General features: G+C 41.5%; 1 protein-coding gene across 1 annotated transcript in view; it reads right to left on the bottom strand.

Moving 5' to 3' along the window:
• MBOAT1 (membrane bound glycerophospholipid O-acyltransferase 1) overlaps positions 1-12,355 on the bottom strand; it is a 113,115-nt gene that overhangs the window by 48,602 nt on the left and 52,158 nt on the right. Inside the window, exons 2-4 of the mRNA XM_082848485.1 lie at positions 8,720-8,865; positions 7,757-7,834; positions 3,999-4,094 (exon numbers count right to left, since the gene is read on the bottom strand). Of these exons, the coding sequence (XP_082704611.1) occupies positions 3,999-4,094; positions 7,757-7,834; positions 8,720-8,865 (320 nt within the window). The remainder of the gene's footprint in view (positions 1-3,998; positions 4,095-7,756; positions 7,835-8,719; positions 8,866-12,355) is intronic.

The raw sequence follows: 12,355 nt of genomic DNA, 5'->3' as shown, positions 1-12,355 counted from the left end.
AAAACTATAGGCCAACATCACTGATGAACATAGAAGCAAAAATCCTCAACAAAATACCAGCAAACAGAATCCAACAGCACATTAAAAGGATCATACACCATAATCAAGTGGGGTTTATCCCAGGAATGCAAGGATTCTTCAATATATGCAAATCAATCAATGTGATACACCATATTAACAAATTGAAGGAGAGAAACCATATGATCATCTCAATAGATGCAGAAAAAGCTTTCAACAAAATTCAATACCCATTTATGATAAACACCGTCCAGAAAGCAGGCATAGAGGGAACTTACCTCAACATAATAAAGGCCATATATGAGAAACCCACAGCCAACATCGTTCTCAATGGTGAAAAACTGAAACCATTTCCTCTAAGATCAGGAACAAGACAGGGTTGCCCATTTGCACCACTACTCTTCAACATAGTTTTGGAAGTTCTAGCCACAGCAGTCAGAGAAGAAAAAGAAATAAAAGGAATCCAAATCGGAAAGGAAGTAAAGCTGTCACTGTTTGCAAATGCCATGATACTACACACAGAGAATCCTAAAGACGCTACCAGAAAACTACTAGAGCTAATCAATGAATTTGGTAAAGTAGCAGGATACAAAATTGATGCACAGACATCTCTTGCATTCCTATACACTAATGATGAAAAATCTGAAAGAGAAATTAAGGAAACACTCCCATTTACCATTGCAACAAGAAGAATAAAATACCTAGGAATAAACCTACCTAGGGAGACAAAAGACCTGTATGTAGAAAACTATAAGACACTGATGAAAGAAATTAAAGATGATCCAAGCAGATGGAGAGGTATACCATGTTCTTGGATTGGAAGAATCAACATTGTGAAAATGACTATACTACCCAAAGCAATCTACAGATTCAGTGCAATCCCTATCAAAGTACCAATGGCATTTTTCACAGAAGCAGAACAAAAAATTTCACAATTTGTATGGAAACACAAAAGACCCCAAATAGCCAAAGCAATCTTGAGAAAGAAAAACGGAGCTGGAGGAATCAGACTCCTTGATTTCAGACTATAGTACAAAGCTACGGTAAACAAGACAGTATGGTACTGGCACAAAAACAGAAATATAGATCAATGGAACAGGATAGAAAGCCCAGAGATAAACCCACGCACATATGGTCACCTTATCTTTGATAAAGGAGGCAAGAATATACAATGGAGAAAAGACAGCCTCTTCAATAAGTGGTGCTGGGAAAACTAGACAGCTACACGTAAAAGAATGAAATTAGAACACTCCCTAACACCATACACAAAAATAAACTCAAAATGGATTAAAGACCTAAACGTAAGGCCAGACACTATGAAACTCTCAGAGTAAAGCACAATCAGAACACTCCATGACATAAATCACAGCAAGATCCTTTTTGACCCACCTCCTAGAGAAATGGAAATAAAAACAAAAATAAACAAATGGGACCTAATGAAACTTAAAAGCTTTTGCACAGCAAAGGAAACCATAAACAAGATGAAAAGACAACCCTCAGAATGGGAGAAAATCTTTACAAATGAAGCAACTGACAAAGGATTAATCTCCAAAATATACAAGCAGCTCATGCAGCTCAATATCAAAACAACAAACAGCCCAATCCAAAAATGGGCAGAAGACCTAAATAGACATTTCTCCAAAGAAGATATACAGATTGCCAACAAACACATGAAAGGATGCTCAACATCACTAATCATTAGAGAAATGCAAATCAAAACTACAATGAGGTGTCACTCCACACCAGTCAGAATGGCCATCATCAAAAAATCTACAAACAATAAATGCCGGAGAGGGTGTGGAAAAAAGGGAACCCTCTTACACTGTTGGTGGGAATATACATTGATACAGCCACTATGGAGAACAGTATGGAGGTTCCTCAAAAAACTAAAAATAGAACTACCATACAACCCAGCAATCCCACTACTGGGCGTATACCCTGAGAAAACCATAATTCAAAAAGAGTCATGTACCACAATGTTCATTACAGCTCTATTTACAATAGCCAGGACATGGAAGCAACCTAAGTGTCCATCGACAGATGAATGGATAAAGAAGATATGGTACATATATACAATGGAATATTACTCAGCCACAAAAAGAAACAAAATTGAGTTATTTGCAGTGAGGTGGATGGACCTAGAGACTGTCATACACAGTGAAGTAAGTCAGAAAGAGAAAAATAAATACCATATGCTAACACATATATATGGAATCTAAAAAAAAAAAATGGTTCTGAAGAACTTCGGGGCAGGACAGGAATAAACACGCAGATATAGAGAATGGACTTGAGGACACGGGGAGAGGGAATGTTAAGCTGGAACGAAGTGAGAGAGTGGCATGGACATATATACACTACCAAATGTAAAATAGATAGCTAGTGGGAAGCAGCCGCATAGCACAGGGAGATCAGCTGTGCTTTGTGTCCACCTACAGGGGTGGGAGAGGGAGGGTTGGAGCAAGATGCAAGAGGGAGAAGATATGGGGATGTATGTTTATGTATAGCTGATTCACTTTGTTATACAGCAGAAACTAACACACCATTGTAAAGCAATTATACTCCAATAAAGATGTTAAAAAATATATTAAAAAAAAACAGGGGATTACAATTACTCCTCTAAAGGACACATGTATGTTATTGTTAAAAATAAAATAAAATTACTTTTAATGCTATAACTTCACGACTATATTGTTATCTTTGTTGCTGCCATATTTTCCATATTTTATTAGCAGTACACATTGTTAAAAAGTAAAGAAGTTTGTGAACATGTTTCAGAAAAATTGAAAAATTATGCTCTACAATCTGGGAGGAAAGGAATAAAGAAAGGAGGCAATTCAAAGAGAAAATGGTAAAATCGAAAGGACCGAGGGTAAAGAGGAACCGATGCCCAAAAAGCTAGTCTGAGACCAAACTACGGTCATCGAAATCCCAATGCAACAGTTTTTGCGTCCCAAACCACACTTTGCCTTCCGAAGCCTCTTCACAGTGGGACAGTTTAGTTGCACAACTTGCAAAGTTCACACCAATGGGCAGTAATCTGTAGGTCTTTATTTCATTGACTATTCTCTACCAACTCATCCAATGAAAGGCAATTCAACCTGAGAGGAGAACCCAGGCTCTCCCTGACTCCAGGCTGCCTGCGCAGACCATGACCAAACTCCTAAGGAAATAACGTGGATAATGTACAGTGTGTCATGAGAAGCAGCTCTGCTTTAGTACCCATTCCTCAAGATTCATAAAAAGTTGCTCCTAAGCAAATACCAACAGAGCAATAGAATTTTCACTGATCCACTGCCGTCTTCACCCAGTGACCAATCAGGAGAGGGGTGGCCCCCAGGTTAAGGCTATGGTAACAGACAAAATTTTTAGAAGAAGTATGGAGACCCCTGCTGTGCCAGGCATTGCCCTTCTCATCGCTAGAAGTCTGGGGGATCTGGGGAGGGGGCCAGGGCAGCCAGGCAGCACTCACGGGGCTCAGGGTAGCAGCTATTCATCAACTAGTATGGAAGAATTTTGTATGATTAACCAGTAGGTGATAAACACCAACTCTGTGTTAAGGGCCTTAGAATAGGGGTTGGCAGACTTTCCCTGTAAAGAGCAAGATTGTAAATATTTTGGCTTTTGTGGGTCATATAATTTCTGTCATAACTACTCAACTCTACCACTGTAGTGCAAAAGCAGACAGGGACAACACATAAATGAGTGCCTGGGTATGTTCCAGTGTAACTACAAAACCGGGTGGCCGGACAGATATAGCCCGCGGGCCATAGCAGAGCTCACCGTCCCACAGATCAATCAAATCTCCAACCTCAACTTCATTAGCACAGTCTTACCAACTGATTTAATGAGCTGCCGATGACTCTTACGTGCATGCTTGATCTTTACAGACCCCAAGGGACCGAGTCAAGGGACTCAGCAGTCAAGGGGTTGCTGGACTGAGTCAGCAGTCCAACTGCCCCCACACAAATTAAGATACTCACCCAGAAAAATCTGTAGTGAGAATGCCATAGTGGAAGATGTATATTCGGCTGATGTGGCATATCGTAAGGTAGCCCATTGCTACAAAAAAGGAGTATCTGGAACCAAAAACACAGAGGATCAGATTGTTGCGCACCCGTTCAATCAACTTTCTCTTCTTTCTCTCCCTCACCCGCCACGTGCAATTAGTCACAAAGTCCTATGTGGTCCACTTCCATCCCAGCCCATCCCCTCTCCTCACTTTCACACCCGCTGCTCTGAGCCCTTCGTCTTTTCTCACCTGGACCACTGCAGTAGTTCTCAACTACGGCAGCGTAATGGAATCACCTGGGGAGCACCGGGCCCCACCCCCAGATACCCTGATTTCATTGGGACGGGGTGCACCTAGCAGGTATAATTCCAACGTGCAGCCAGAGCTGGGAACCGCTGGCCTGTAAGGTCCTTCACTCAGATTTTCCTCTTCGCAAACCATCCTGTTTACACAATGATCTTCCTAAAATACAAACCATCATCATACTGCCAACCACTCCCTTCCCAAAACACTTTGTTCTCTTGGCTTCCATTCTCCTTGTTTCCTTCCCAGCTCTCTGGTCAGTTCTTCCAAGGCGTTTGCTCAGCTCATCTTCCTCAATCTACTCCTTAGGTGTTAGCATTCCCAGTGCTCTGCTTAGGACCCTCCCTGCTGATGCCTGAGGCTTCAATTACCACCTACCTACTCACGTTCACTCCCCGGCCTCCTTCAAGACAGGTCCTGACCATCCTATAGTATAAACCCCCAAGGCACAGACACACACCATTCAAAACATTCATCAACTTGTACCTATAAAGATCGGTGATAATCTGATTAACTACCGTCTCCCTTACAAGCCTGATAGCTCCATGAATGCAAGGATGGTCATGTGTGTTTCATTCACCACTGTGTGCTGAGTGAACCTACTGTGTGCTGAGTGAACCCACTGTGTGTCGAGTGAACAAACAACAAATGAATGTTACTGGTCTTAAAAGTCTCCAGTGGATCCCCCTATCTAATCACATCAAAACTCCTGAACACAGCATCCAAGGTGCTTCGCATGCTAAGCTCTACCTTTCCTTCTGGACTCATCTCCAACCATGTTCCAGGTCCACCCTGTGTTAAACCACAGTGGACTGCTCCCTTTCCACAACTACATCCTGCATTTTCAGGCCAGGAATCTTTCTCCTTCCTCTGCCTGCAACTCCTTGCTCCCTCCTATGGTCTATCTGGAAACTATCAGATAAGGCTCAGCTCCAATGTCACCTGGCATAGCCTTGCTGTATCCATCCCACCCCCACTCCCAACACCATTCGCTGCTCCACTGCCTGTATTTCTCTAGTGCTACCTGCTAACATATATAATCATAACGTTAAAATCATATGTATGGATCTGTTTCCCCAACTCTGAGCTTTCATTTTTCTCCATCTCAGGAAAAAAATCTGTATCCTATAGAGTTGTCCTAGAAAGAATATATTAGCAATAATGACAGGAAATATTAAATGTAATAGAATATTAAGTGATATACTAAATACGGGTCTATAGATCAAAATAATGAAACATAATATATTTACGAGGGCTCAGCCTAGCTCCTGGCACCAAGCAAGTACTCCAGAATTGGCAGCTGCATCACCGAGTTCCCACATGAGGCCTTCCATCCCAGGAGATATTATATTCTGTTCCAGTCGGTTCATATGAGGTAAGTGACTACCTGTGATTTCTGCCCAACAGAGTGGCTTGGGAAGGAAACAGAAATGGTACCCCAAGAACTCTCTAGATAAATCCTGAATAACAACAGTCAGTCCTGAAATGGGTTAGTTCCACATAGCTGCAAATGTTCCCTGTCCCCTCCTATTCCCAGCTATGCATAGGACAGGGCTCAAAACTGGGTGAAAGGAAGAGGAAAACAATTCACAGAGAACCCAGAAATTCTAGTCTCGAAGAGAACTTAAGCTCAAACCACCACAAACCCTACATTTCATAGGCAGGAAACCTGACATGCGAAGAAGCTGCCCGGCTTTTCCAAACCCACACTGCTGGAAAGAGCCAGGCTTCCTGACTCCAGCTTCTTGTTCTTTCCCAGCGGCAATAGGAAACAACTTCCATCCATCGGGAAATGTGAACCACTCCCTATTTCTGCAGTACTGGCAACCACACAAGCAAAGAAAGAGGGGAAGAACTTGTTCTGGCATTTTTTCTTTCCGGTCTTATGACATGGCTCTCTGCTACCACAACATTATTTGGGGGAAACAGTCAGAGCCTGTCTGTAAAGTCTCTGCCAAAGCTGGAAGATTCCACTCCTGGCCGGAGACTAACCCAGAGAACCTGGAAATGCAGCTTGACCCTCTGCAAAACAGACTGCACCTCACCAACATCACACAAGTGTGGGGAAAGGTGACAAATTACAACCGGTAAGGTAGCTGGAAATGTGCTCTAGAGATGCAACAACGCTTTTATAAATCATTTAATTGCTTCCAACATCAAGTGCAGGAAAAGTCAGGCATCTTTACCTCCCAGGGAAAAAAGCATTTTGTCATAATATGAAGCATTTCCAAAACCCATTCGTACCAAATTATAGAAATATGGATTTCCTATTTCCCTTCTGAAGGAATGACTCTATCCCCTTCAAGGAGGGCACTTAGAAGAGAGATGATTAGAATTCAAATTTCCAGAGCTCCTTTGAATACAAAGTTGAATGACTATTCAAGTTAAAAGCAGGCAAAAATATTTTCCCTTACAAATCAGAAATTTATTGGAAGTAATTACAAGATTATACACTCAAAAATTAAATTACAGTGCTTTTAAGAAGGAAAACGATTGTGCTAATAGTCTCAGTAATCAAAGAACTTTCTGAGGCTGAAATAAGGCATCTGCTTTTTAAGAGAAGCCATCAGAAAGGAAGCCATAGAAGGGTGAAGCTCTTTTCAAGTATACTCAGTCATTCCATAAATATTTATTGAGCCTTTATTTGTGCCAGGTATTGTTCTAGGCTCTGAGGCTATAACAGTGAAAAGGAGAGAAAAGTCTTTGTTCCCACAGAGCTTCCATTCCAGTGTTACTGAGGCTGAATTAATTCTGAGGTTTCAGAAAGACCATGGGAAAGAGAGACAGTGCAAAACAGCTCTTCCAGGTATCTCCCTGGATTGTTCAAGCGTGTAGTCTTCAAGGGAGAATTAAATTACTTCTGCACTTTGAAGTCAAAATAGCATAGTAAGAATATTTCTTCCTTTTTTTAACACTTATTGGAAATATGTAAAGTATACACAATTTTGACCTATTTCATACTCAGAAAACCTCAGCCAAGTTCAAGATAACAGATCTGATTTCTGTCACTACAGATTAGCTTGCATTTTTGAGAACAGAATTTGTGGGTCCTCCTTCATTCAGCATGTTGATTTTGAAATTCATCCATGGCACTGTGTGTAGCAATCATTCATTCTTTTCTATTGCTGAGTAGTATTCCATAGTGTGACCATCTGGGTTGCTTCCAGGTTGGTGCTATCACGAATGAGGCTGCCTCATTCTGACAAACTCTTTTTCCTGAGTCCCAATTCACATCACACTTTTTTTCCATAAAGCTTTCTCTGAAGACTCCCAGCATTTAAGGTCTCCCATCCCTCCTTTCTGATATCCCAAAGCACTTAGGATATGCCACATGTGGCAAATGGGGAGGGCATCCCTTCATCCTAGAAATATATTTCAAAGATCATGAAAAGCTTCACCTTGCATTGTTCATTCCCAGGGTCTTACCTGTGAATATTGGATGTGCTTGCAGTGACCATGATTCCATAGCACATTAACACCAGCACAAAAAGATGCACAGAGTACCTGTAGGCCATCATGGGGAGGAAAGGGAAACACTGAATATATTTCATATTAACATACCTCTTGGCCACCCATACTGCACCTCCACCTCCACTCCCACAAAAAAGCAAGTGATCAGTTACCCCATGTTTATGTAGGAGAAAATAAATCAAGTATTTTCGTCCTATGTAATTAAGATACTGTGTGACACTAGGAAGACATGACATAGTCTGCCAACTGCAGTGAAGAGAGTTCTTTCTTTCAATTTTAAAGTATCAAGACCACAACCGAGCTGCCCCAGATACCAAAATACTCATCATCCTTTCTCAAATTTTCATTGAAGGAGGAAGAGCCATAATCTACTACCCTGAACAAAGTCACAAATTCCCTTAAGTTGTACTTCTAGAAATGTTTATTCCTAAAACTTCTTCCCCAAGAAGTACCCCTCCCCGGGGATTTGCCCAGCTTTCCTAGTAGAGAACATCTTAGACCACAGGTTTTCTCTGTTAAAGAATGACACATTCCCTAACACCAGCACGAAAACTGTTATTCTATTCTAAATGCAGGATTAACACCAGTATCTCTAGCAGTGATGCAAGAAAAACACCAATATCTACAACAGTTAGGAAAGGTCCCTCGTCGGGAAAATTAAACCTTAGAACATTCCATTTACATGACCCAAGGTGAGATCAGCAGAAGTCTAATTTTAAGAAAAATTCACTGAATTGATTTCTAATAGAGTCCGTTTATTGGTTCCAGTTTCTTACAGTAAATGGAGATTTTTCAACATCCCCAACATTTTACAATACGAGTAAATATCTTTTTTCTTTCCTTAGTGCCTGGGAAATGCCAAGAATATCGCTACAAAACCAAATGATAAATATTAGAATTCAGGAGGCTCGTACTCACCAGCCAAAACAAAAGATGACAAAACAGATGCCAAAAACGGTGGCGAACGCATGCCGGACATCAGGACTGGTTTTACCAGGACTCAAGTAGCTGCGGAACCAGAAAGCAGCAAACAAAGCAAAGAGCTGGCATGCCACAAAATTCACCTGTACGGGAAAAAAAAGAGAGAATTGAGACTTTTACTGTTTGGCCTGTGTGTGAGTTTTCCCTACTTCTTTCAGATTCTACGTCAAGGTGCATCTCAGACTTGGATGTTTTCCTCAGTAGAGCATTCGTTTGGAGGAGGTGCGAGAGACTGAAAAGATAACCACACCCTCATCTGGTATAAGAAGTGACAAACCCAAAACTTCCTTCTCCAATCTCTGAGACTAGCCAAAGCTGCTTTCCCACCAACAAACCGGAGACTTTCTATTGGAAGGGGCCTTATCAGACTGTGAGATCACTTTGCTGGGTGTCTTCCCCTCCCCCCCCACCCAGCATTATGTTCTTCTGGAGATGCAGATGAATCAAATCCATGAGGCTTCCCTCACTGGTACCTCAGAAAACACATGCTCCTCCAAAACAATCATCAGCTGTTTTCTGAGTCTAATTGTTCTCATTTTAAATTAACACGAAATAAACAAGAACATTGCCCAAATCCAAGGTGCACCAGTAAAGACCCACAAAGTAAGAACCAGCCCCGCAATCAGCTTTCAACATCAAAACTATCCAGTCATGCAAAATAGGCACCACATCTCCTTAGAAAACTCTCAGTGATCTCTCTCTCAAAAATATTTTACCTAAGAGAAACTATAAAATAATTCCCCAATACCCTTAGAAAAGATCAGCTGATTTAACACAAAACCAAAATACATTAAGTGGTTTAACCATTAATTAACATGGGAAAAGCAGTTTAAGCTTTTTAGAGTATTCAGCATGAAAACTTCGGTATCAATTTGCTTTTAGAACGGATGGAGGATAGGAGTATCTGAATAAACCCTCAACTTCAGTCTCGACAGTTTTTCATGCTACAAAAAAACTGTGGCTGTTAGTGAAATTCATCAGGGTTATGCTCCAAGGTAGGGCTGCAAGTAGCCAACGTCAGCTCCACCCAAAGCTCATGTGTTTTCCCAATAACAGGAATACTTTAAACTCCTTATAATTCATAGAAAATAACACTTTCAGAGAATTTCTTGTTTTTAAAATTGACTGTGCTGTGTTTCCCCTCTATTTGGAGATCACCCTTCCCCAGTCTTTCCAAAAACTTATTCCTACTACTGTTCATACTTGATTTCTACCTTGAAAGACAGGAGATGAACTGGGATCCTATCCTGCATGATGTGGTCATATCTCTTTATAGCCTAAATGCACAACCAACAACACACTCACACACACACACACACACACACATATACACAAAAAGAAAAATAACTGTCTTAGCAAGGTTCAGAATGTAAAGGAACTGGCAACCAGAAAGTCAAAGTTATGATTACTTGTAGACGATCGGTCACACATTGTTTCATTCTCTTAGCCCACAGTGAGAGCAGAACATAGTTACTCAGAAGAGCAAGCGAGGGGAAATTTGCACCATTCTTTTTGGCTGGCCAGTAATTATTGAGCATCCTTGTGCATGAAGAATGGTTCAGGGGCTAGAGCAGCAGTTCTCAAAAGTATGGTCCCCAGACCAGCAGGAGTAGCATCACCTGGAAACCTGTTAGAAATGCACAATCCCCGGCCCCACCCAGACCTACTAAATGAGACATTCCCAGAGTGGGCCCAGCAATCTGTGTTTTATCAGGCCCCCCAAGTGATTGTGATGCACACTCGAGTTTGAGAGCCAACAGGACAAAGGAGAAAAAAGGCATGATCCCTGCCTCCAGGAGTTTATAATCTAACTGGCAAGAGAACACAAATAACCTACAAGAAATTGTAAAGTAACATCAACACTGTGTGCCTTTAGATCCAAAGTAAATGACAAGAAGTTCATCGTTAAGGAGGGATGAGATTCAGGCAGACAATCAGGAAAACTGTTGAAACACGTGAAAATTGAGGGATGTTACGAACATTAAAAAATTTAAAAAATAATGCCTGCATCCTATCCTCAACCATTCTGATTGATCTGGCCTGTCGTCAGGCCTTTTCAAAGTGTTCAGGTGATTCTAACATGCAGGCAGGATGGCGACCTCCTAGATTAGAAGAATAAAGAGAGAGACCTACAGAGGCACCCATTAGGAGCCGGGCTTTCCCAGAATGCAAAACACAAATACAGGACAGGGAGGTTGGACTGTGCAAGCTTGAGGCAAGGATGAAGTGGAAGAGATTTAAGAGTGATCAAAGCCTGACTGCCATCACTCAGCCAACCCAGGGCTCCTCAGGGCTCCTGAGCTGGGCTGGTCGTCTTCAAGACCCCTTCAAACCTATCTCCAAGGAAGAGAGGGCCTCACTGTGGGAAAACTACATCTAGTCTTGTCACGCCAGCAACTGAAAAGGAGAAAGAGAAGACTCACTTGGCCATTGAAGCAAACTGCCATTATTTAGTCACCATAATGTCATACGTAACCAACTGAATGCCCTAGTCCTGACACTGAAAAGCCAACTGGTCAGGCTTAGGTAATTCATGGATTAATTCCACAAACATTTAGTGGTTGACTCTATGTGTTAGATACTGGGGACAGTGAGCGAGACATTGTCACTACCCTCAAGTCAAGAAGAGGAGCTTTACACGCTCTGGGTTTCAATTTCCTTTTATGAACTGGTCTCTAATGCCTCTTCCAGCTCTAATGGTCTCTGATTCCATACATATCTAACCAGAATCTTTTCCCTTAACTGTTCATGGTAAATGTGCAAATGCAACGCTTCAATATGGATTAAAAGCTTTCCCCTATATACAAACACAACCCACACCCCCCGCCTCTTCCCAGGAGTAAGTCACAGATGGCTAGCTGAGGGTTCAGGGCAAACTGTTCCAAGGTAAAAGTAGAAATACACAATAGCAGCACTTAGTTCTAGCAGGAAGGTTCTAGCAGAATTGCTTTTCAATTACCAGAGGTACAGCTTAAAAGGTACGGGCTGAACCACAAGTAGACACCACTTCACACCATTAGGATGGTGATTATTTTAAAGACAAAATAATGAGCATTGGCAAGGATGTGGAGAAATTAGAACCCTTGTGCACTGCTGGTGGGAATGCAAAATGGTGCAGCTGTCATGGAAAGCAGTGGTTCTTCAAAAAATTAAAAATATAATTACATACAATCCAGCAATTCCGCTCCTGAGTATATACCCAAAAGAACTGAAAGCAGGGTCTTGAAGAGATATTTGCCCACCATGTTTATACCACAAGAGCCAAAATGTGGAAACAACCCAAATGTCTATAAACAGTTGAAGGGATAAACAAAATGTGGTATATATACATACAGTGGAATATTATTCAGCCTTAAAATGGAGAAAATTCTGACACATGCTACAACATGGATGAACCTTGAAGATATTATGCTGAGTGAAATCATCCAGACACAGAAGGACAAGTATCTAACTCCACTTATATGAGGTACCTAGAAGAGTAAAATTCATCAAGACTGAAAGTAGAATAGTGGTTGCCAAGGACTGAGGAGTGGAGAGATGGATGGTGGTGATAGTCTCATAACAATGTGAATG

The sequence above is a fragment of the Leucopleurus acutus genome, assembly GCF_964270905.1.
Source record: "Leucopleurus acutus genome assembly, chromosome: 10".
NCBI lineage: Eukaryota > Metazoa > Chordata > Mammalia > Artiodactyla > Delphinidae > Leucopleurus > Leucopleurus acutus.
The sequence above is the reverse complement of the archived record's forward strand: the minus strand, read 5'-3'. Positions and strand labels throughout refer to the sequence as shown.